Here is a 22,116-nt window from a genome sequence, read left to right on the forward strand (position 1 = left end):
GGTTGCTGTGAGAACTGAAGTCTGGCACAGCCATGGTCCATACCTACATTGTTTTGTTGTTGGTTGTGATGCCATTACCTTCATTTAAGGAACGCTGTGGAAGACACCCTGTCTCATACTGGCAGGCAGAAGGGCTGTAGTTTGTGCCAGATGAGGAGATGTAAGAAGGGCGTTCAGCTCTGACCCACCAGGCTCAGCACAGGAAGGCTGTAGAGTACTGTACATCACATCATCAGGTTGAGAACATGAACAGAATCTTCTGGATACGGGTTAAATTTCCTAATATTACTTTAAAAATAGGTAGCTTCTGAAAATAAGAGAGCATATTTTTAGTCCTGTGATGTCACATCTCATGGAAAGTTAAGGTTATTGGAAATTGTAAATCTCTGTAGTTAAAATGCTGCACAACTGTGTGAACAAGCATGTCCCTTAAATGCAGTTGCTGTCTCTTGTAGGAGAAAACCGACATAGAAGGGACCTTATTTGTGTACAAAAGGTAAGGTGGTTTTGGGGGGGGGTTTTGGTGGGTGGGGTGGTTAATTTCTCTTCCTAAGAAAACAAATCTCAGATGGCTTCCTGTGTAGCTTTCGTGCTGGATTCACTGCATCCAGTAAACCTGTGATTACTTAATTGTCCAGCTGTTAATGTCTGTAGATTCATTTGTAAAGAGTAAACGCTGCACATAGGTAAAAAACATTGTTGAAAGCACCTGAAATTCATTAAACTTAATGAACATTGCATGTGTGTCTACACAAAATCCTGGTTTTTTTGAGCTTATTTTGTTACTCCAATAGCATTCAGTAATGTACTGAGTTTGTTAAATGTTGAGTGTTCCTTTTTCTCCTAAAATCCATAAAGTTGATTATGAAAACAACACAGATGACAAACTAATAAATCTCTCCGAACTTACTGTCAGGAAGTGGCAGAAATTTTTTTAAATGGACAGAGGTGCCTAAAAGCTGGAGATCTGCTGGTGTGTAGTTTTGGAGGCTATTTGATTTTCTCACAAAACCATGAAGGAAACTTGCACTTATATGGGATGGGGGAAAGGGTGTTGGGAAGAGTCATCAGATAAAACCAATAATGCATCTAAGTTTTAAATTACAGTCAAATAAAAAATCTAGCAATGAAATAACATTCCATTGATTGTCAGAAATATAACTAATGCAGACCGAACCTCTCCCGAGACAGCCGGTCATAGACAAGGTCATTACGATGTTTCATCCTGGCACTGTGAAGGGATACTGGTAACCAGTTCCTGTCTACTTGACTAGCTCCAAACTTGAAAATGCATTGTGTGTGAAAGCCAACCAAACTAAACCCCAAAAAACTAAGCAAAAAGCTTCTGTGTGAGTAGCTGGTTATTTCAAAGAAGTTCTGTTAGGTACATTAACAGATGAACTAGCTACGGTCAGAATTGTTTGTCTCCTCTGTAGAAGCTCTTGACAGATTTTGTTGTTGATCGTTTGGTAAAGGCAACTGTTAGAGAAATGTTAGCATTCCCTAGCTCGTTAGATCTGATTGTTACCCTGCCTTCATCACGCTGCTGCAACAATGGTGCGGCTGCTTACAGGCACAGCCGAGTGTGCTGACGTGACTTTCACGCAGCAAGAGAGAAGATGAACTATCGTGAACTTCCAGTGCTGCTTGCTTGATGTTTTATTTTTCCACCTGATGTCTAGCAAAAATCTAGATAATAAATTGTTTCACTAAGCAATACAATTCTGAATAACTTAATACCTACTCTGAGGACAATAGGTTAAATCTTTATCTTAAGAGTCTTCCTTTAGGGAGGAATTACTGTGTATGGTTCCCCTCTAAGTGTATTTCATGTTATTTAACTAACAGCTTTTTTTTTATTGTCATACAGTAAGTATTTACACTAGGGTAAATATTGCTACCTAAGTGGTTTGGGTTTTTTCCCTCTAATAAAAGATCCTAAAATGCCTCCAAATGCTTACATCAGGCATTGAATGCACCTGCCTTCCTGGGCCTGCCATAGATGGTTGGGTTTGGGGTTTGGTTTTTTTTTTTAGTAATTAAAACCTTTTAGGGTTTTTCACCTAACAAAGCAGTGGAGGTTTGAAGATTAATTCATAACTGTTTCAGCAAATTGTATATGATGATCAAAGAATTAATCTTTGGGTTTGTTTTAATTGAAACAATAGGTCAGCTTCTCCTTACCATGGTTTTACGATAGTGAATCGACTGAACATGCACAACCTGGTTGAACCAGTAAACAAAGATTTGGAGTTTCAGCTCCATGAACCTTTTCTTCTCTACAGAAATGCTAGCTGTGAGTATAACTTCCTTTAATCCATACAAACTTTGCGTCGTGTTTTTATAACCTAGACCGCTTCTGATTACTGCAGTGTCTGCTTCACGGATAATGCGATGGGGCAGGTTCCGGTGAAATACCTTTATGTTTTCTGTCTACAGTGCTGGATTTGCTTAAATAGCTGTGCTCTTATATTACGATGACCATCTGCTTTCAGTAAATATAGTAAAAATGTTCAGTATTGCTGTATTATTTTAATTAATGAACTGATAGGTTTAATCTATGCTATGGCATTAATAAAGAACTATAAAAGAGTAATGGAGATTGATATATTTTGGAAGTGTTTAACACCAAGAACTGTTCTAAGATCTTCCTCTTTTTCAAGTAAGAAATTAAGTATTAATCAGTAGCAGCTTGAAGCAGTTGAGAAAATTGCTCAGCTCTAGGGTGAAGGTCTGTTTCTGCACAGAAGGTTTTGGACTCAGGAGATAGATGTCTGTATTGAGTTTCCTGGAATCTAGACTTGAACAAGTCTGGGTGTCAGGATAGTCCTTACACAGATGAGCAAGATATCAGTCAGTATTTTCTTCTGTTTTTGAATTCTAGTAGTGTTTTGGGTCATCAGTCAAGCTTTTGAGGCCCAGTGAACTGTGTTCTGATTAGGTGCACGCTAAAAGTTCTGGAACTTCAAAGCGCTAAAGAATACACTATGTAGCTCTGAAGGAGATCAAGAGGGTGTATATGTGTGTATGAAATTCACGTTAGGTTAAGTAGGTAAATAAAAGGCACCCACAGAGCAGAGGATCCGCCTGATTGAAAGGTGTCATTTAGTGTCCTCTTTTTCTAGGTGAAGTTCTTGGAAGTAGTTTGCTGCCGTCAGTGACAGGTTCCCCTTACTGAATTACTCAGAGAACCTGTATGCTGCCTGGATACAGTACTTTATCAACACCATGTCTTCTTCCTGTTGGAATGTCCCCTTGAATGGCAGATAGGAATGCTGCTTTGGCTATGCTTCAGTGTACCTAAAAGAACAGTCAAGTTCCCTTCCTGTTCCCCCTTGGAACGAGTTCTGTGGGGACTAGGTAGATTCCATTACAGTGACAAAGAACAGCTTAAGGTGGGCGGTCTTCTCTGCTAGTCTTAGCAGTCCTCCTTCTGTAAGTGTCATTGAGAGGAAGAAGTCAAAACTTGTTGTTAGGTTGAGAAGCCCAGGAGATTAGGAAAGTAAATGACTGGCAAGAAATTGTGAGGAGAAAAAGTACTGTATTGAGTTGGATGTTTGAGCTGGTTACCTTGCCTGGGAAGAAGAACTGCTGCAGGTGATGGTGGTAGGATGGCTGATGAAGTGGCAACAGAGGACAGAATTGCAGCTGCGAGATAGGTGACATAAGGGAAGCAGGATGTTGATTCATTTGTTTGGTGAAATTGCTGATGGTATGAGGGAGCGGGAGCTGCAGTGGAATTACCATGGTGTGGTATGTGAGTGGGAGTGACTAGAGGATCACCTAAAGAAGCAGTCAGAGAAGGCAGGCTGTGTGTGAGTTCATTAGAAACCCCTAAAGCTGATTCTGTGCCTTTCTCTCATTGATAAAAGCTCTCCTTTTCCTATGGGATGCCATTGTGTAAGAGCTGTGGGAGGCTGGTGGGAGTTAGGATAGAGATGACATAGAACAGTATGAGAAGGAAGAAATTCATACGAAGGTGAGCAAGGAAAATATTATAGACTGGATATGGGAAACAATTGCATTCTAAAGGAATTGAGGGGGTTTTGTTTCTTCTTACATCTTTCCCATTGTCATTTTAAAAGCCTTTGGTCAGAAACTACCTTTTATTTTGTCACTCTGTCCTGTCTCCTGGAAGAGGGTGGTAGCATGTCCAGAAGCAGTCTACACTGATTGCAAAATGTTCCGTGTAGTTAGTATGTCCTGAGTCATTTCCCCAAGTGCCACAAATAAGCAGCAGATCAGTTTTTGTGTGCTCTGCTAGTGGTTGCTTTGTTCAAATACAAGCTTAAAAGCATAAAAAACAGCATCTAAGCTTTTTATTCCTTACGATTTCAGTACCACTAACTCCCATAAATTTTGCATTTAATTGTTATGTTTTGGATTTTCTTCCTCACACGCAGTTTCCCAAATTTTCTGACCTCTGTCCCTGGAATTAGTTAGAAAAAGGCAAATTATATGATTGAGATGTTAAAGCTGTTTGCCTCTAACTGCATAGTATTTGTGAAACTTAAAAAAAGAAAACAACCCACAACACTTCAGGCCTGATCTGGATTTGCAGACAAATTTCAGCATGTCTACATTTTATTTGTGTGGCTGAATTAGGGGATTCTTGTCCAAAGCCTTTTCATGTGGACGGGTACCCCCATCTGCTCGGCTGCCTCCTGGCATGAAAAACCTTTGCATTTTTGAGACTAATTCCAATAGGAGTTTTAAGCCAGTGGTTGCTATAACACGTAGCTCTAAGGGTTTAATATGGTGTCACTCTGATGGCTTAATGTGAAGTTCTTCTGAGGTCCCTTAGTGACTGCTAGCTTGTGCAAGGAAAAACTGCTGCTTGTACAGAGCGTTGAGAACGGCCCTGCTTCTTCTAGAGTGAGTTCTGTTGGTGGTGTGGGTTTTTTTGTATTCTGCTTGAGGAAGACTACTGTAATAATTAGAAATTCATAAGACTAAGTTGACCCGCTAAGATTGCTGAATTATTGACCTCACGATTCTGCTTCTTTAGCTTAAAGATGGGGAATAGTTCAGACTACCTGATAAAAACCTAAAATTATGTTTATTAATACTGCTCTTTGGCAGAGACAAATATATTTTGTGCCTGTATTGTAACAGGTTGTAACAGGATCAATGAGAAGTCATGGTTTACACTTCCCCAGGGCACGGCAGAAGTAGCAGAAGATGATCCAAGCAGCATTATACCACCACCCATTCGGGGAAGGTTCCATGTCAACAAGCTTTGTAACTGCATATGATAGCTATAGGTTTATAAACTTCGCATTTTCACTTTGCTTTGGGATTCTCTCTTGACTTAAGAAGATAGTAAGGGTGAAGTCTGTTATGTGTACCAGACCAGGCCTCTGGCATTTCTGTCTTAGATGGCATGAGAGCTGTTCTGAGTATATTGAGAGGTACTCCAGAACATGCAGAGCTGCTACTAAGTTACATGAGAAACTTTGCAAGCAGTGTAGAAACCTTATTTGTGCTTGGCTGGAGGCTGGAAGAGTGATTTGCCTGTCATGCTAGATCATATTTTTGGTGGGTTTTACCATTCTTATATGGTTTGATTTGTTCAAATACTTATTTTTAAGATACAATGGAATTTTTAGTTTGCATATTGGAACTTACTTTGGTTAAGCTGTAGACATGAGATCCTTTATCCAGTCACACAATTTTTCATACTCTTAGAACACGACTAGCTAATTGCCATTTTACTCTCATGGCAAAGGAGGCCTGCCTTATTGTTCAGAGTTTTTTGGGGTTCCCTGTTTTTGCAGGGTGGGATATGAAGGAGATTTTCATAGGTATTCTGGAAGGAGCATAGGCCAAGTTGATACAGCACCTTTCTTTTATCTACCTTTTGTTCTCTTCACTGAGTGACATGCAAGACATTCAGGTCAATTTGTTATTCCTTATTCTGGTTAGATGGAAAACATGTAGAAGCATTTGTTTGTTTGTTTTCTCTCCAGAAAAATAACTTTTTAATATTGTAGCCGGTAATGGGGAAATCTTTCCCAATTCCAGATTTCTTTTTCTTTTTTTTCCCCCTCAAAATCATTCTGGCTACATAATATGGTTCAAGCCCCAAAAGAATACTTAACCCCAAAATTTTGGGCGAGGCTAAGTCTACTTTAAAACTTGTAAATAATGCTGCCTGAAAACTTATACCATTTATTCAGAGGCATCAGATCCTAAAACAAAAATGACGGAGGGTATGACTAAGAATCTGTGAGACATCATACAGTTAGAGTGGTAAATAGAGAAGAAAAAAAAAAGTGTTGTAGTTTTCATTGTTAGAGAGCAAATTAAAGCAAATAGCTCCAAATGTGAACAAATCAAGAAACTACCAAAATGAAAATAACTCATTTGACTTAATGTTACGTACTTTTAATTCAGAATTCCTCTTACAAGGAATTTTTAGATTATACTTACTGTGATACTTCTTATTGCTTAATCGGGAATGTGTGTTGCTGGGTACATTGAGTCCTTGTCTCGGTTTGCCTCTGGATGCGTGAATGGGATTCAGAGTATTTGTTCATGAAGCACTGAATTCTGTTAACCTTTTTTTATGAACCTAAGCTTGGTTCCTTTTTGTCTGTTTTTTGTGAAAAGTATATTAAACTCAGTTTAAAAAAATGTGTTACAGTTCTACGGTAACAGTAATAATAGTGCTCTCTGAAAGTTCAGTACTTTCAGTTTGTAATGTGAGAATTTGGAGCTGGTAGTTGATAGTTTGCTTAATAACAGAGGAAAATTAATTGGAGTTTTAAGCAATGGCCAACTTTCCTCTTGCAGACTTCAAGAAGCATGCTTCTAAGTCTCTCTCGCTTATAACTTTCCCTCTGTATCGGTGCTGTTGGTCTTGATTAAAAGGCTTTTTAATCCAAGCTAGTTCACTTGAGAGGTCAGGCAGATTGATTTCCATGGTGCTGAAAAGAGAGATGCTAAGCATAAAACTTAGGTGTTAAAATAGATGGTCTTTGTCTGTGGTGGGGGTTTTTTTTGTTTTGTTTTTTGGGTGTTTTTTTTTTTGGTGCTTGCTTCTTATTCCTGTCCAAGGGATAACAAAACCAGTGGATTTTGGAGAGGTTTATACATTCAAGTGGAAAACTCAGTTACAAAGTGCTGTCTTCTGGGCTTGTATGACCATTAAACAAACCTATTCACAACAGCAAAGGCAAAATGACTTTCATTATTTCAAATGGCTTTTAAAATTCTTTGAAAGAGCTCCTGACTGGTTCTAAAACAGGGCTTCTTTACTGGTAAGGAAAGTCTCTCATTATCACCTGTGCTTCTGGCAGGCAGTGCATTAAGTGGAACTTATCTGTGATTGCTGAAGCTGAATGGCTTTCCAGCTAGTGCATTAACCCCAGGGTTTAGTCCGAGATAAGAAAGGAGCCTGTTTATAGCGGGAGAAGAAATGTAGGCTGGGGGGAGGGAAGGAATCTCCTAAAGCTGTTACGGTGTTCTAGAAATGTTTTACATGACCTGAAAGATGAGACTTTTAACTGGAGGGGGTCTTCTGCTCTTCTTTGGTGTTGTAGTGATCCCTCCCATTGCACGCTACGCTTTGTCAAAGTGTTCCCGATCCTGGGTGGTGTTTGCCGCCTGCTGACTTACTCCAGTGCATTGTGCTGTCAGCTGCATTTGTGAAATGGCCCTAGGTATTCAAAGCAGTAAGAAGGGGAGGGATTTCTTCTAGTCATTCTAATGACTTATAAATCTATGTGGCAGACTAATATTAAAATTGAGGAAAATAGGAGTAGAGAATGAGGAATCTCAGATGAGAAGATACTAGAGCAGGCTGACTAAGAAGAGGTGCCATTTCGGCTAACCTTGCTTCTGGAAGGAATACAAGCTTTGAGAGAGATCGCTTTATGCGCTTTTGCCTTAAATGCTGTTGGAAGTGTAAAATGATGCATATGTGTGCTTTTCTTTATGGGAGTGAGAGCAGGTGAAGTTGATTTCCACGACTATGTTATAGGACAGCTTTCAAAATACAAGTTTGAAAGGTCTTCCACTTCCAGTTGTTCTGCTTCATTGTATGGCAACATCTAAATTGGAACTGTAAAATGAAACTCTCTCTCTTCTGTCAGTTCTTCCAACCAGTTAACTTCTAAACAGATCATCTTTTTGAATGAGATGAAGCTGTGTCTGCACAAAAGGCTAAACTGCCTAAGGCAGGAGAGTGGTAGTGTCTGGAATCTCTGAAACTGGCAGTGCTGAAGAGTCCCATGTCACTTCTGCAGGCAAGGCTTTCTCAGGCTACAGCTTCATGAACATTTTGACAGTTTTGCTTTACTTGCTGCTCCCAGCTTCTTGTTTCTGCCCTCTTGTGCTAGACGGCATGTTTGTGAAGCTGACGCACAAACAATATGAAGGAACTGCTCTGGACTGAAGTTTATTCTGCTGACATAAGGGAGAGGGGTGAATTGGGATAGAATGAGTTAAAGGTGAAGTGGGAATGTGAAGCAGTGTCACCAGCCTCTTCCTGCTTAAAAAAAGGGGAAGAGAAAACTGAAGTGAAACTCCAGGTTTGGGACACAACTAGATTTTACGTTGCAAAGAATGAGGTCTGTTTCGCTGTGGCATTTTATCTCCACTGTTAATTCAGATCTGCCTACTGGGCAGCATTGGAGGAGTAAACTGATTGTCCCATGAACCATGTAGAAGAGAACAAAATCTTCCTTTTGGTGTCTTCCAACTGTTTGACATGAGCACAAGACTTCCATAATGCTTTTGTTTTGTCAAAATCTCTTTGTTTTCCCATAGTAATTTCAATCAAGTTTTAATGATTGATCTAGTCAAGTTTGGAGAGAAGTTGAGTGTTATGTGTTGAGATAAATATTTGTGGATCAGAGTTTCCAATAAAAATTACATACATCAGAAAAGAACATAGATGGAGGTAACTGATTACTACTTTTAATTTTACAGAGTCTGATTTGTCTGTGATATGGGTTACTCATGATTTCATGCGTGTCAAAATGTAGCATGAATCCAACTAAAAGATACTGCTGATAATGATTACAGACTGCTTGGACTTGATTACTAAAGATGCTGCCCAGCATTTGGTGTAGAAAACTTGGATGGAAAGTGAACTAGATGGAAAAGTGAGTGACTTAATTTAGTGATGTCTGTTGGATGAAACTCCTAAAAGCACTGCAGCAGAAAGATGCGCCGTTGGACATAAGAACATCCAGCTAATGTTTGTGCTGGGTATAGTAAAAAGATCAACAGATTTGAAAAGAACTGGCAAGTACCAACTCTGGTTTTAATAAGAGGATGTTTAGCTGAAGTCGTATGCATGTGAGAAGTACATCAAATACAGTAACACACTTGGGACACACACACAGACTTCTGGGGCAAGGAAGCTGACACGACAATACAAATGAGCCCTCTTTTGAAAAGAGGAAGGTAAACATTCCAGCCTGTTGGACCGTATCTAATGCCTGAGTTTACTTGTTCACAATCTGCTTTACATCTTTGTAATTCTGTTAATGTTTTGCAGTGACTCCTATGATTGCTTGCCAGTAGTACGGAGTGGAAAAAACCTGATACCCTGTACACCAGTCTGAGATTTGGATCTACTTCTGCTCTTGTGTAGGCTTGTTTCTGGCAGAATTGAGAGTGACTTTTATCATTTGTCCCATTAAGATTATCATTATAGGTTCCTATCTTCATTGCTTCGGCAAGTATGCATTTGAAGAAGCTTTCTGCTCTTGGCAGTTTGTCTGATAATGAAGTCAGGGAAGGGAAAGAGCTTTATTTTCAGTGGTAAAATATGCTACATGACTAAAGTAGCTCAAACTGGAAACATTTTCAGGTTTCTCTGCAATACAATCCAGTTGTATTATACTGTAAATATTACTAAATATTTTGTAGGCATTGCTTACACATGTGAAATGTATTACGTGTTTTTAGGATTTTCTTTTCCCAATTGCTTCTGTCTTTTGTAAGAGGAAAGCTTCTTAACTTGTGCTGTGTTGATTTCTTTTATTATGGCTTGAAAAGCTCTGTTGAGACTTCTAAAGAAACAAACACCCAAATGAATATAGTTGCTATTTAATAATTTTTTTTAAAAAGCAGCAAAGTAAAACTTTGTCTTGTCTTCAGATACTGTTATAGACATGAGGTGTGGGCATAGTGTTTTGAGGGTTTTGATTCAGCATAGTAAGCCTATTATAACTGGAAGGTCTAAAAATAAAGTTTTGTAAATAATTTGCCTCTTTGCGATGGCTTGCAATAACTTTGAGATTCTGAGTGTTTTGAGGGAGAAAAAAAAGATTTCACTTTGGAATAAAAATCTACATCTGGCTGGAAAAGGTTGTGTATTTTTTTTAAAAAACATTCCTTCGCTTTCTATCATATTTGTATAATCAGTTAGTGATTTTTAACTTCATGAAAGCATAGCATGAACTGTAGTATAAAGATGAGGTTTAAGAGGCTAAAAGTGTCTTTTCAGAAATGAAAATATTTTCATGTGAGAAGTGACAGGACAAGAGAAAATGGTCTTAAATTGTGCCAGGGAGATATCAGGAAGAATTTCTTTACAGAGAGGGTCAGTAAGCGTTGGCACAGGCTGCCCGGGGAGGTGGTGGAGTCCCCCTCCCTGGAGGAGTTTAAAAGCCTCTGGATCTGGTATTGAGGGACATGGTTTAGGGACCCTGGCAGTGCTGGGTGAACAGTTGGGCTTGTTGATCTTAAAGATCTCTTCCAACCAGATGGTCCTGTGATTCTGTGCAAAGTGTCTTAAGTGCCTTTGATGTACCTGCACATGATGTATTAGCAAACTTCATAGGTGAACCAAGATTGAAAGTAGCTTGCTTTGTAGGTTGGATGAAATACAATTCTGAAAAGGGTTCTGCAGGTTTGTTGTGTGGCACAACTGTGGTGACAGTGAGGAGATGAGTGGGGAGGGTACAGCTGCCCTCCTTAAAGTGGGATTGCTGATGAAGAAATGGTGCGTGGCACTGCTGACAAAGTTTCTCCCTCTGATGGAGTATCTCTTAGCAATCAGGGTCTAACTCCGTCAATTTTCAGTAGAATTTTGCTTACTAAGCCCAGTTCCGGCTTTTAGAAAGTCTTGCTGAGCTGGAACCCTTTTGCCCTCATTGCTTTATCCTTGATACCTTCAAAGAGTAGCGGTCAGTATGAATCTAGTTTTAAGCTGCTGCGTGAATGTGATTGGAGCTTTGGAACTGCTTCCTTCCTGTGCAATTACTTCTCTTACAAAAAGCATCTGGAGAGCGGACCTTCCAGGGAGCCTCTGACTGAACTGTCGTACTGCAATTCCAGTGCTGATCTTTTTGTTGAGCTTCAAAAATTGACAAATTTAAAACCTTTTTTAGCCCAGTCAAAAGGTAAAGTCAGAAATGCAAAACAGAAGGTTGCAACTGTAGTGAGAAGGCATCTGGCAGTTAAAATTTCATTTTCCTGCTGCTTTTATTGACAAACCGTGTCAACATTTTGTAGTCCTTGCATTTAATCTGACTGAAGTTGTGTTTGCACATGTGCTCTTTCCAATTTCTTTATAAATAGTAGCCAGTCACACATAGAATATTTGAGTGGAAATTGATAGTAATTTGTATGTTGCAGATCTAATGGACTGTTGGTTTTTTGCCTTTTCCCTATTGATTTGATTTTTTTAAACCTCTGTCTTACACTTGCTTTTTTTCCCCTTATTTTCAAGTGTCAATTTACAGTATCTGGTTTTACGACAAGAATGACTGTCATCGAATAGCAAAACTCATGGCTAAGTAAGTACTGTGGTCTTATTATTCTATAATTCTTTTATGCAGCACAGAAAAAAAATGAACTTATTAAATGTGTTTGGGTTTTTTCTCACTCTCCTTAAATAGAAAAATACAATGTTCTTGCTGGTACTCATTATTTTTAGTAATAAAACTTTGTTAGTTTTTTAAAAAATTACAGCATTAAAATTTTCAGCTAAAAGGTAAAAAAAAAAATCAGATGAAGTGTTAGTTGGCATTTTCCAAAGAAAGCAAGTATGAATGCTGTTTATTAGTTTATATTTTATTTCATACAGGAGTGCTTGCAAAAGATTCTCTGATGCCGGAAGCATAATAAAATAAATGATGGCCGTGGGTTTTTGGTTGGTTTTGTGGTTTGTTTGGTGGCAGGCTGGTTTTTGTTTGGGTTTGTGTTGTGTGGCTTTTTTTAAGGCTTGGTTATTATTCCTGACTAAAATGAAGAGATTGGAGAATAGCGGGAGAAGTGGGTGGAATCCTGTACAATTGAACTGATGTTGGGAGCGTAAGCAAACCCATGGAACAACGGCAGCTGGCTGTTGCTAGTTTCTGAATTGTGGTTTGGGGTCTTTTTGTTATTGTTTTTTTGTCCCCTTTGGAGATAGACTTGATTTATAAAGCTGCCATGTCACTTATTTTAGTTCCAAGGGCTGCTAGAGATGTCACGCAGCTGGAGAACTTCTGGAGTGATTTCAGTTTAATAAAAGACTGGGTTTGCCATAGCACAGCTTTGTTGGTTTGTTTGAACCGCTGTCGCTGGAGCAATACCGCTCGCGTGTCTGTACTGCGGCTGGCCGGACTGCCGCCGCTGCGGAGGCCTTCCCACCGGAGTACGGAACTTGGAGTGAACAGCAGAGCTCAAAGAAGGCCGGACCTGTTTGTGATGGCGATGTGGCATAAGTCTTCAAAACACGTTGTGATTGGAGAGTGTTCTTGCACCTTTCTGTTCCTTTAGATGAGGTGCCTTGCAGATTAAGCCAAGACTTTTTACTAATAGAAAAAGATGAGAATTAAGGAAATCTTCAATGTCTTGATGAAAGGAAGGAGCCTGAATTGTGTGTCAGGGCAGTTACACTAGCAAAACTGCGAAGTGCAGATATGCAGGGTATAGTTTCATCCCTTGTTCTCTGCTTGGCTTTTCTTTGCCATCACACTCCTTCTCTATTGCCTGCTTCCATCAATGTCATGTCTTGTAAGTCAGGACACCTTGAAGACTGGCAAAATTTAATTATATAGAAACTAGCTGTAGTGTAGACATTTTAAGCTGAATTCTTAATTTCTTGGTCTGGGATTTTTGCTTTGGATTATTTTGGCTATTCCCCACAAAAGCAATGGAAGACAACAAAAAAACCAGACTTTGATATCAAGATCTCTTTCTAAATCCTAACTTTTCTCTCACCCTGATGCACTAAACATTCCCATTTCCAATTATTACTACTTTTTCCTATTTTTTTTTTCTTCCCAGCTGTGTTGGACTTCTTGCTGTTATTTGCCTTGTCCAAATATAAACATTAATTGTAGGAGTTAAGGGAAAACAATTGTGTGAAACTGACTCTCTGAAATTATTGCCAAAACAAATAACAAAATGTCTATTGCCTCTCCTTTTTATAAACAGAGTCTCAGAAGGGCATGGCTCTCTTTTTTTAATGCACCTTTTAATTTAAAACCACAATTAATGTTTGAAGTCGGACAGAGAGCTGAACCCTTCAAACTCTCCCACGTTCTTATTCTGTCACGCACAACCACACTGCAGATCAAAGTGTCACGTAGCAAAACCTGAGCTCATTTGGTGTTAAACTGGTCTAGTCAGTGTAGCAGTAGTCACGGGCTGTAGATACTTCAGGGGTCTTAATCAGGTAACGGACTGATCTTGCTGTGATGCAGCAGTCCGTAGAGCGCGTCTACCCTTTTTGCTGTATTCTGTAATAATCTGGCGATGCTGGAGATTCTTCAGGGGTCTTAATCAGGTAACGGACTGATCTTGCTGTGATGCAGCAGTCCGTAGAGCGCGTCTACCCTTTTTGCTGTATTCTGTAATAATCTGGCGATAACTGTAACCCAGCAGGTCATATAAAGTTAGTCTAGGAATAATCTGAGCTTTATTGTCATCTCCTTGGTAAACTACCGTAGCCGGCCTCTTCCTGTGCCCCTGATGCCTGTATTGCAGCTCTATTAACACACAGAGGCAGAAGTGCCAAAGTTGGTGTTACTACTTTGCCCCTGTTGGTGGTGCAGATACTCACTCGCTCTAGTGGTTGTAGCGTCTCAGCACCCTAGAAAGTTTGAGATTACAAAATAGTTCGGAAGGTCAAAAAGCTGAAATGTATTTTTAAAATGTTGCAGCTTTTTATGGTAGCTGTTGGAATTATTGTGGAGTAAAAGTGTCTTTGAATCTGAAATTAGAGTTAATGCATCCAGCAGACTGGGGAACGTGAATTGAGCTTTGTCACTTCAAACCTATGCAAGCGAATGTAGAGAAATCAAATGGGTACATGAAAAGATTCACTGTATTCTGTCCGTGTCCAATCAGACAGTTATATTTTGCTGAGCTGTCCAGGACTCACTGCAGTGTGATTTTTAGTCTTTGCTGCCATTAACTTGGTCAGAAAAGGTGTGAGTGATCTTTGCTAGCCTAAGCACTGCTAGAAGTAAGTCTTTCATTGTCTACGTGCTTTCTGTTGTGACGCCTTTCTTCATTATTAGATTGTGGAATGTCTGAATACTTCTAGCTCTTTTTTCCTTTAAAATTGTTTATTGGTTTGGGAGTAACAAAAGTATTGGCAGAACCATTTCTGTACTGAGAGAGGTATTTAGTGCAACTGTGTTTACTTGTATTTGTTGACAAAGCGCTGTAGAATGAAGTGACACTTCATTTGGTGCCATGTGTCTTAAGCTTCTGAGTATCTAAAGATTTGAATCAGGGAAAACGAAATGAAGGCATTCTAGTTGCACATTACTGTGGCATGGAAAAGCTGCACTTCTGAGGCTGTTGTTGGAAATGATGGGAAGCAGATTGATACAGTTTTGGTGACATCTGTTTCCACAAGCATCGCACTTTCTCTCCCCTAAAATAGGTAGAAGGCAGTCAGAAGAAAATTAGCAATTCTGATACTTCCGATACTGTGCTCCTCTATACAAAGGAGGCTGAAACCACAGCAATTATTTATCCTGGGATTAAAGATGTATTTAAGAAAACTATGTACTCTTTACTTTGGAAAAATAAAATGAATCTTCGAGAAAGAAAGCTTCATTTCAGTGCACAGTAGCAGGCTCCGTCAGGCTCAGTTCTGTATATTTGAAATAAATACGTTCATTGTCTTCCAAGAGTACTAATTCTGTTCCACAGTTTTTTGTCTTTGTCTTGGGTAGAAATATGGGTTTGCACCCTTTTGTATAGGTGGGTGTTTTATCACTGACAGGAAAGAGTACTGCCTTTTAGTACCTCCGAGCTTCATAAACATAACCATAAAAGGTTTCAAGGAGATTTGCATTCCCTTTCCTGCTGTTTGACTTGACCTTATTGTGCCAGACTGAGTTAACAAGATTGCAGGCCGTCCATTTAGATTTTGGTGGCTTATCTTTCAAAAGAAAAGTAAATTAGTGTTTGTAGGCTTTGTAATCAGACTTCACTTCTCACATTCTCTCTCTCCTTGCTCGCCACCCCCTTCTGTGAGGTTGTGCCAGGTATAGTTTCAATGCTGTAACTGCAGATGATCTTAAAGAAGCTGTCACAGCAGCTACTGTGTCCCTGAAGGAACGTGTGCTGCTTCCACTGCCTGATATAATGGAAAGAAACAGCAGGCCTTGCTTAAAAAAGATTTAATCCTGGATTGAGCACAGAGCATGCTCAGTGTACAGATTTGCATCAGCTGATTTTTTTTTTTTGCAGCACTGCAATTTACAGTGCTCTTTCTTTTTAAAAAAAAATATTTAGAATTTCTTGAAATGAAAAAAAATTTTCGTTTCATGAATCTCCTAACTTCAGAAGGAATTAAGTGGGATCAAGTTACGTCAAGATGATTGTTTGAGGGATGAGCTTTCTGGAAGAAGTAGCTTTCTAGAAACCAGGGTTTTCCAAATCTTTGTGAACTATTGTGTTCTGACTTGTAAATTGTAGGGGGGGTTTATTTTTAGGTTAGTTTATAAGCTTGTTTTACCCTGTTTCAACAATCAGACCCAAACTGGCTTCTGAGATACAGGCAGCAAGCTCTGAGTGGGAGGGTATCTCGGAGAGTTTTGAGGTATACTGTTTCACATTTACTCCATCATCACCATGAGACTGTGACCTACACAAGACACAGCAGATGGAGGAAGAGCTGACAGACAGTTATCTACATGAGCAGATAATTTGTTTTTCTTCAAAAAAAGGTAACAAACACTTCATAATGGACAATAGGAAAATATTAAATGTTTTTCAGAAACCTTTGTGAAACATTTCTGTGAAATACATGTACTCCTTGAAGATAGTTTATTGTGAATCCAATTAGTACTATTTTAATGGGAAGGCGCTTTATTGAAACCTTCTGGACCAACTAGTGAAGAGCAGAAGGAGAGTCTTTTGCCTTTGCTTCACCTGTCAGCAGTACATGTGTGACTTCAGTTGTCCAGAATTGTCCCTTTAACTGAAGTGGGGTTTTTTTTTCTGATACAATTATGCTGACACTTAATCTCAGCAAAGTATTCTGGTTCTTTTACCTTGCCCTTTCTTGTCCCTAGTTTTGGAGTTGAGTTTAAACAGGTCCTAAGTCAGGACTGTATGATCGTGCGGAGTGCTAGAAAAAAATGTTCCCTCAGTGTGTCTCTGTAGAAGCCATTGAGCTGCTTCACCCAAACAAGCACATGCATTAGTTCTTAGAAACTGCAGAGAGTGGCCTCCAGATTGGCTTCCCTGCTCTGAGTGAATAGGGAGTGCAGGTGAATGCTTACAGAGAAAGCTGTACTAACAATGAGAAGCTGGGTAAATAAGCAGCTGGTGTGATTACAAATTTTCAAAGTAATTTTGAAAGCAACACTGAATTGTTGAAAGCCAAGTCTAACCTTTCTTCAAATAAATGCAGCTACGCTCCAGCGAAATAAAGAGGCTTGGCTGCTAGAAAACTGGGAAGAAATTTCCAAGACTTGAGCTTTTTTTTTCCTCAGAAATGGCAAAATAGAGTTGCATATAAATATCTATTTACTCTACAGCCTATAAAATCTAGAGTTTGTCCTGAATCCTGACCCAAAGAAACTGGAGGCTGGAATGATTGACGCTTTCTGTGATTGTTATGATGGCACCTCTTGGCTCCCCCATCAGCCATCAGTTCCACAGCATGAGAGTTCTCAAGTGATGTGCCAGCTCCAGAGCTCTGCCCTCTTTACAGTGCTTGGTTTTTTTTAACATATTTGATTAATGCAGGCTTAAAAAAGAAGGGATTACAGACTGGTGTGTGTTTATTTCAAGAGGATAAGCTTTAGCGCGTTGCACAGCCATGTATATCTTATGAACTGCATATGGATTTAGAAGTATGCGTTGCCTTTATTTTATTAATGAAACATACCAGGTCTGCATCATCTTCTGCATCTCTTCGCTGTCTTTTAAACTGAAGGGTTTTGATACTTGAGGCAGGTAGGAGTGGAGTAGAAATGGTGAATGAAGTATAGGCACCAAGGGCCAGAGGAAGAGACGTGTTGTAGACTTGAAGGTAATCAGAATGGCTCCAGCTAGAGAAGAAAATGGTTTGCCCTTCTTTCCAGAGCCTGAAGTGGGGGGAGTGAGGGGTAACTATCTTTAAGCCTCCTTGCAGACGGACTCCAGAGACATCTGGTGTGAGACAGATCTCTTCTTTCTCACTGCCTTTGTTTTGTTGTACAGTGGTAGGCCTCATCTTAAATTAGAACTGTTCTGTAATTCGTTTTGTCCAATGATATGCTTGATTTGGCTAAGTATGGAAAAAATGTCTATCACTGTCTGTGGTATAACACATGTGCTTTTAGTGAAACACATACTTGAATATCCATGTATGTTATTGTAAAAATGTCTAAATTTGACGGTGTTACAGAAGTGGTGTTTACTGTAGGCAGCTTTGTGAGAGACAGACCAGTGGGGTCTGAACTGGAGATAAATCATATGGACCGTTTGACAGTTTGACTTGTATAAGCCTGGTAGCAAATGAAAACTTGTAACTTTGGTAGGTTTTTATTGAGGTAGAACAAAATGCGTTAAAAGGCTGGGAGTACACTTTTCTGTACTGCTTTTTTCAATATGTTAACTCCAGATAAAATTTTAAAATCCTGTTTCTCCCTTCCTGTTATAGAGTGGTGGAACAAGAAGCTCAAAGATCACAGCAAGTTTCCCAGGACCGAAAAAGTCCCAGCAGAACCAATGGCTGCAATGACAGGCCCATTGACATCCTGGAAATGCTTAGTAAAGCCAAGGATGAATATGAACGAGTAAGGAAGTGTCTTTTTTTTTTTTTTTTCTCCCCTGTAACCTTATGAACAAATAAAAACACTACTTCTACTTCCAAATAAGGGGCTTAGCACATCATATGGAGTCCACTGAAATATCAGGCCCTGTGATCTCAGAGAGAGATGATAGAGGTTAATTCTTATCTGTTGTCCTGTGCAATACCCTCTAACCCAAGGCTGCAAAGCAGTGCACCTGAGCTGGAATTTAATGGGCCTGTGTATTCTTGTGTTTGAATTGCTGCCTTCTGAGGGGAAAAATATGGTTTTAAAACCAGACACCTAGAGATGGAGACTTGGCAAAATGTTTTTCTAGAATGGGTGCATGGCCTGCTTAATCTCAGTACACCTCTACTGCCTGCTTTTGTGAGATCATTGTCAGAAGAAATGTGAATAGGAATATATGTAACCCTGTAGAAGAGAGTACCACTGAAATGTCTGGTTTTGTGATCTTGAAGTTCCATTATTGTAAATATTCCTTATAGTGGCTGACACTTTGGGTTTCTCAGGTTTTTTCTCTGTATTGAAAATCACTGGAAATCTGTTACGATTCATCCTGTAATCAAGAGAATTCATTGAGCTGCACAATAAGACACTTTGACATGCTGAATAATGTAACCGAAGTCCAGAAACTTTGTAAACTGTCCCATGTCTGTGATGCAAGCACAGATGTACAATGACTTGGAAAAGGGGTAATGTGGGGAAAAAATCAGTTTACAACAGGGTGGGATTTGCAAGTTGCATGAATTAATGAGTTTTATTTCTGCAATTATTACTGTAGTGGACGACTGTTTTCCTACTTTAATTTTTAAGGAAGCCTTTCTGGAAGGCTTTCTCTTTGGAAAATGGTCTGTTGATCACCTCAGCTTTAGCAACAAGCCTCTGGCATAGTAATTTTGGAACTTCCTGTAGCCCAGGTATGTCAGTTAGGTAACCAACTTGTTTTGGAGATGGCTTCTTGCGAGACAGAGCCCTTTCCTGTCCTTTTTTTTATGTATATATATTATTTTATGGCACTTGATAATTACACATGAATTTGTATTTCAGAGCAGAAAGTGCTTATCTGCCTGGTACATTCCAGATGGATCATACAGTAATCCTTGTGTGCAGCCCACATGAGATTGGCAGAGTGTCAGCATGAGAAGGGGGCAGAGAGAGCGAAAAAGAGATTTATGAAGGTCTGAGTGATTTAATCTAGGATTCCAAATCAGCTTAATCCTTCCAGTACTCGCTACATCGAGTCCATATGTAAAATGAATGAGTTCTGAGGTTTGGGGTTTTTTTAATGAAGTGAATGGATGCTTTTTATAGGGCGGTGTTTTGTGTGTGTGTGTTTCAGCGTGAGCATGGAAACATGCTGCAGCTCATCCTCTAGTGAAATTGAAAACAAAAGAATAATAAAGCTCAGATTGTTTTTTAACTTGTTGCTAAAACCTTTAACCTCTATTTTGCTGCTGTGGGTAAGTGACCAGAGCGATCAGCATGCGTTGTGCTGATGTGCAGCGGTATCATATGCACAGCTATCGGAAGTGGGATTGTTCTACTGTTTGGTTTTTTTCCACTGGTCGTTTAAACTGTAATACCATTTCTGTATTCATTTATTTATTACTTGATCTGTAAACTTCCTGTCTGTTACAATGCAGCTCGTCTGTTTTCTGCTTTGTTCACAGAAATCCAAATTAAAACCTTCTGAAAATGTACAGGGTTAATTAAATCTCGTGCAAATAAATCAGTGACAAGCTCTCTTGCCAGCCGTTTAGAATGGTTTCCAGCAGGATTTTTTTTTTCTAAGTTTTTTTTCTGGTTTTGGTTCTTGCTTTAATGAAGTAAACTTCCTCAGTAGCAGTTAACACAGATAAAAGATGTGAAAAGCTTGCCCTTTTAAAAATTATTTTTATATTATTATTACTAGTTCTTGTTATTAATGTATTTCTAAGTGAAAAAATATTAAGCCAGTTGTCTTTTTTTTCCAAATAAAGAGTAAGAGCTTTTTGAATACATAGGCAATGGTGGATGTCCTGGTGTGATTTGTATTTCTTAAAATTTGTGGATTCCACAGTGTTTGACAAAAATCAGTGCCATGCAAACAAGGTTGTCGTAGCACATAAATGTAGACTTAAAACTCATCTATTTGTGCTAATTTTTTTTTCCCTTAGAATCAGATCAGTGACTTAAGTATTGTATCAAGTTCTGGAATGCAACAAAATGCAAATCCTCCAAAGCCAGAAAGCACAGAGCCTTCAGAACAAAAACCTTCATTACAGGTGCAAGAACAGGTATGTTTCACCCAAACCTCACTATTTGGTTTTTTCCATTCAGTACTTTGGTTTGCTACCAAAATATTTTTTCTTAGAATGCCTGCAGTGCTATCTGCTGAATGTTACTGCTTTGAATAAGCTAATGGGTTTGAAGACTTTTAGGATCCTAAATTCTGTCTTTTGAGTTAGCGTTTAAAAATCCACACTACTGTGAATATCCGGGTACATTCGAATGGCCTAACTTGGACTCTGGAAGAGGTCAGTCTGTGGTGACTTGCAGGGTGACTTGCAGGGCCCAGACACAAGAAATAAATTCCCTCTGCCACATAACTGGAGTGAACATGGCATCGGTTAGCCGTGTGCTGCACTGCAGTCTTTCACACTCAAGGCCTGTCTTCTCATGTTTGAGACATTGACTTAAGGTGTGTCTCTGCTGCTTTCAAAGCACTAGCTACAGGCTGCTAACTGAAATCATCAGTGGATTGCTAGGCAAGGAACAGGGCTTCAGTCACAGCAGCACCCAATTCTTTGGTGCAGCTGAAAATGCGTGTACCTGTCCTCTCCCGCTCCTTGGTATCTTGCTCTGAACCTCTGCTTGTATGGCTGTTGGGTAATGCTATCAGTCCGCTTGGCTGATTCCTTCGTAGTTAGATTGCGGGAAAAGTGTGTGTGCTTTGGTTTGCTTCAAAGTTTTTTTGGTTCTGTTTGGGGCAGGGGGGACTGTTGCGGAGGTTGTGTTGTATATTTTTTTTTTTTTCCCTGTGTTAAGAATTTTTTGAGAATATATCCCTTCCTCTGCAGAAAGGGAAATACTGTGGAAAAAATTTTCTTTTTTGTTGGGGAGAGATGTTGCTCAAATTGTGGTAATGCTATTGTTGAGATCTATTTCAGGTGTTAGATACACGTTGAATTAGCTTGTATCCAGATATCTACAAATTCTAAAGTTTGGTGCTACTGCTGTAATTAAAGTTTAAGCCACAGTAAAAATGCTAGTGAAAATAACCTCTGCTTCATGTAAGTGTTGTCTTTGAACCAGGGAAACTTATTAGAAAACACTATCGTCACTGGAGTGACTGGAATAGATAGCAACAGTTCAGTAGCTGGCTTCATTTTCTAGTAAGCGCTGCTGCACAAGGAAGCTGTTAGCTCCATACAAGAGTTTCTAGAGACACATTTAGAAAAATATGAATTCTGCAATAACTAAATTCTCTCTTAAGTAACTTGGGCCTGCTGACAGTGCCACCCAGTGGGCATGGCAAGGCCAGAAGTGGTTCTGCTCCGCAAATCCCCCACCGAGGTGAGCTGCAGGTTCTGCCTCCCGGCCTTGTCACAGCGTGCTGTTGTGTTTCTGGCGCGATAACACCTCTCTTAAGTAACTTGGGCCTGCTGACAGTGCCACCCAGTGGGCATGGCAAGGCCAGAAGTGGTTCTGCTCCGCAAATCCCCCACCGAGGTGAGCTGCAGGTTCTGCCTCCCGGCCTTGTCACAGCGTGCTGTTGTGTTTCTGGTGCGATAAACCACCGTGTCTGGAAAATGAAATGCCCTACAAAACTGTGTGCAACCTAGCGCTTAGTACTTGTAAACAAAGCACTCGCTTTGTAGTAGTAGAAATAATTTCCAGTACCAGTTAGTGCTAGGGTGTGGGC

At 39.6% G+C, this 22,116-nt stretch overlaps 1 protein-coding gene across 1 annotated transcript in view; it reads left to right on the forward strand.

Annotated features, from left to right (window-relative positions):
* Nucleotides 1-455: 455 nt before the first annotated feature.
* Nucleotides 456-22,116, forward strand: part of DCP1A (decapping mRNA 1A) — a gene marked incomplete at its 5' end in the record, with an annotated part of 31,361 nt that continues 9,700 nt past the window's right edge. Inside the window, 5 exons of the mRNA XM_010142916.1 lie at nucleotides 456-496; nucleotides 2,169-2,296; nucleotides 11,690-11,756; nucleotides 18,062-18,197; nucleotides 20,369-20,488. Coding sequence (XP_010141218.1) covers nucleotides 456-496; nucleotides 2,169-2,296; nucleotides 11,690-11,756; nucleotides 18,062-18,197; nucleotides 20,369-20,488 — 492 coding nt within the window. The remainder of the gene's footprint in view (nucleotides 497-2,168; nucleotides 2,297-11,689; nucleotides 11,757-18,061; nucleotides 18,198-20,368; nucleotides 20,489-22,116) is intronic.

The sequence above is a fragment of the Buceros rhinoceros genome, unplaced genomic scaffold (genome assembly GCF_000710305.1).
Source record: "Buceros rhinoceros silvestris isolate BGI_N320 unplaced genomic scaffold, ASM71030v1 scaffold24819, whole genome shotgun sequence".
NCBI classification, from domain to species: Eukaryota; Metazoa; Chordata; class Aves; order Bucerotiformes; family Bucerotidae; genus Buceros; species Buceros rhinoceros.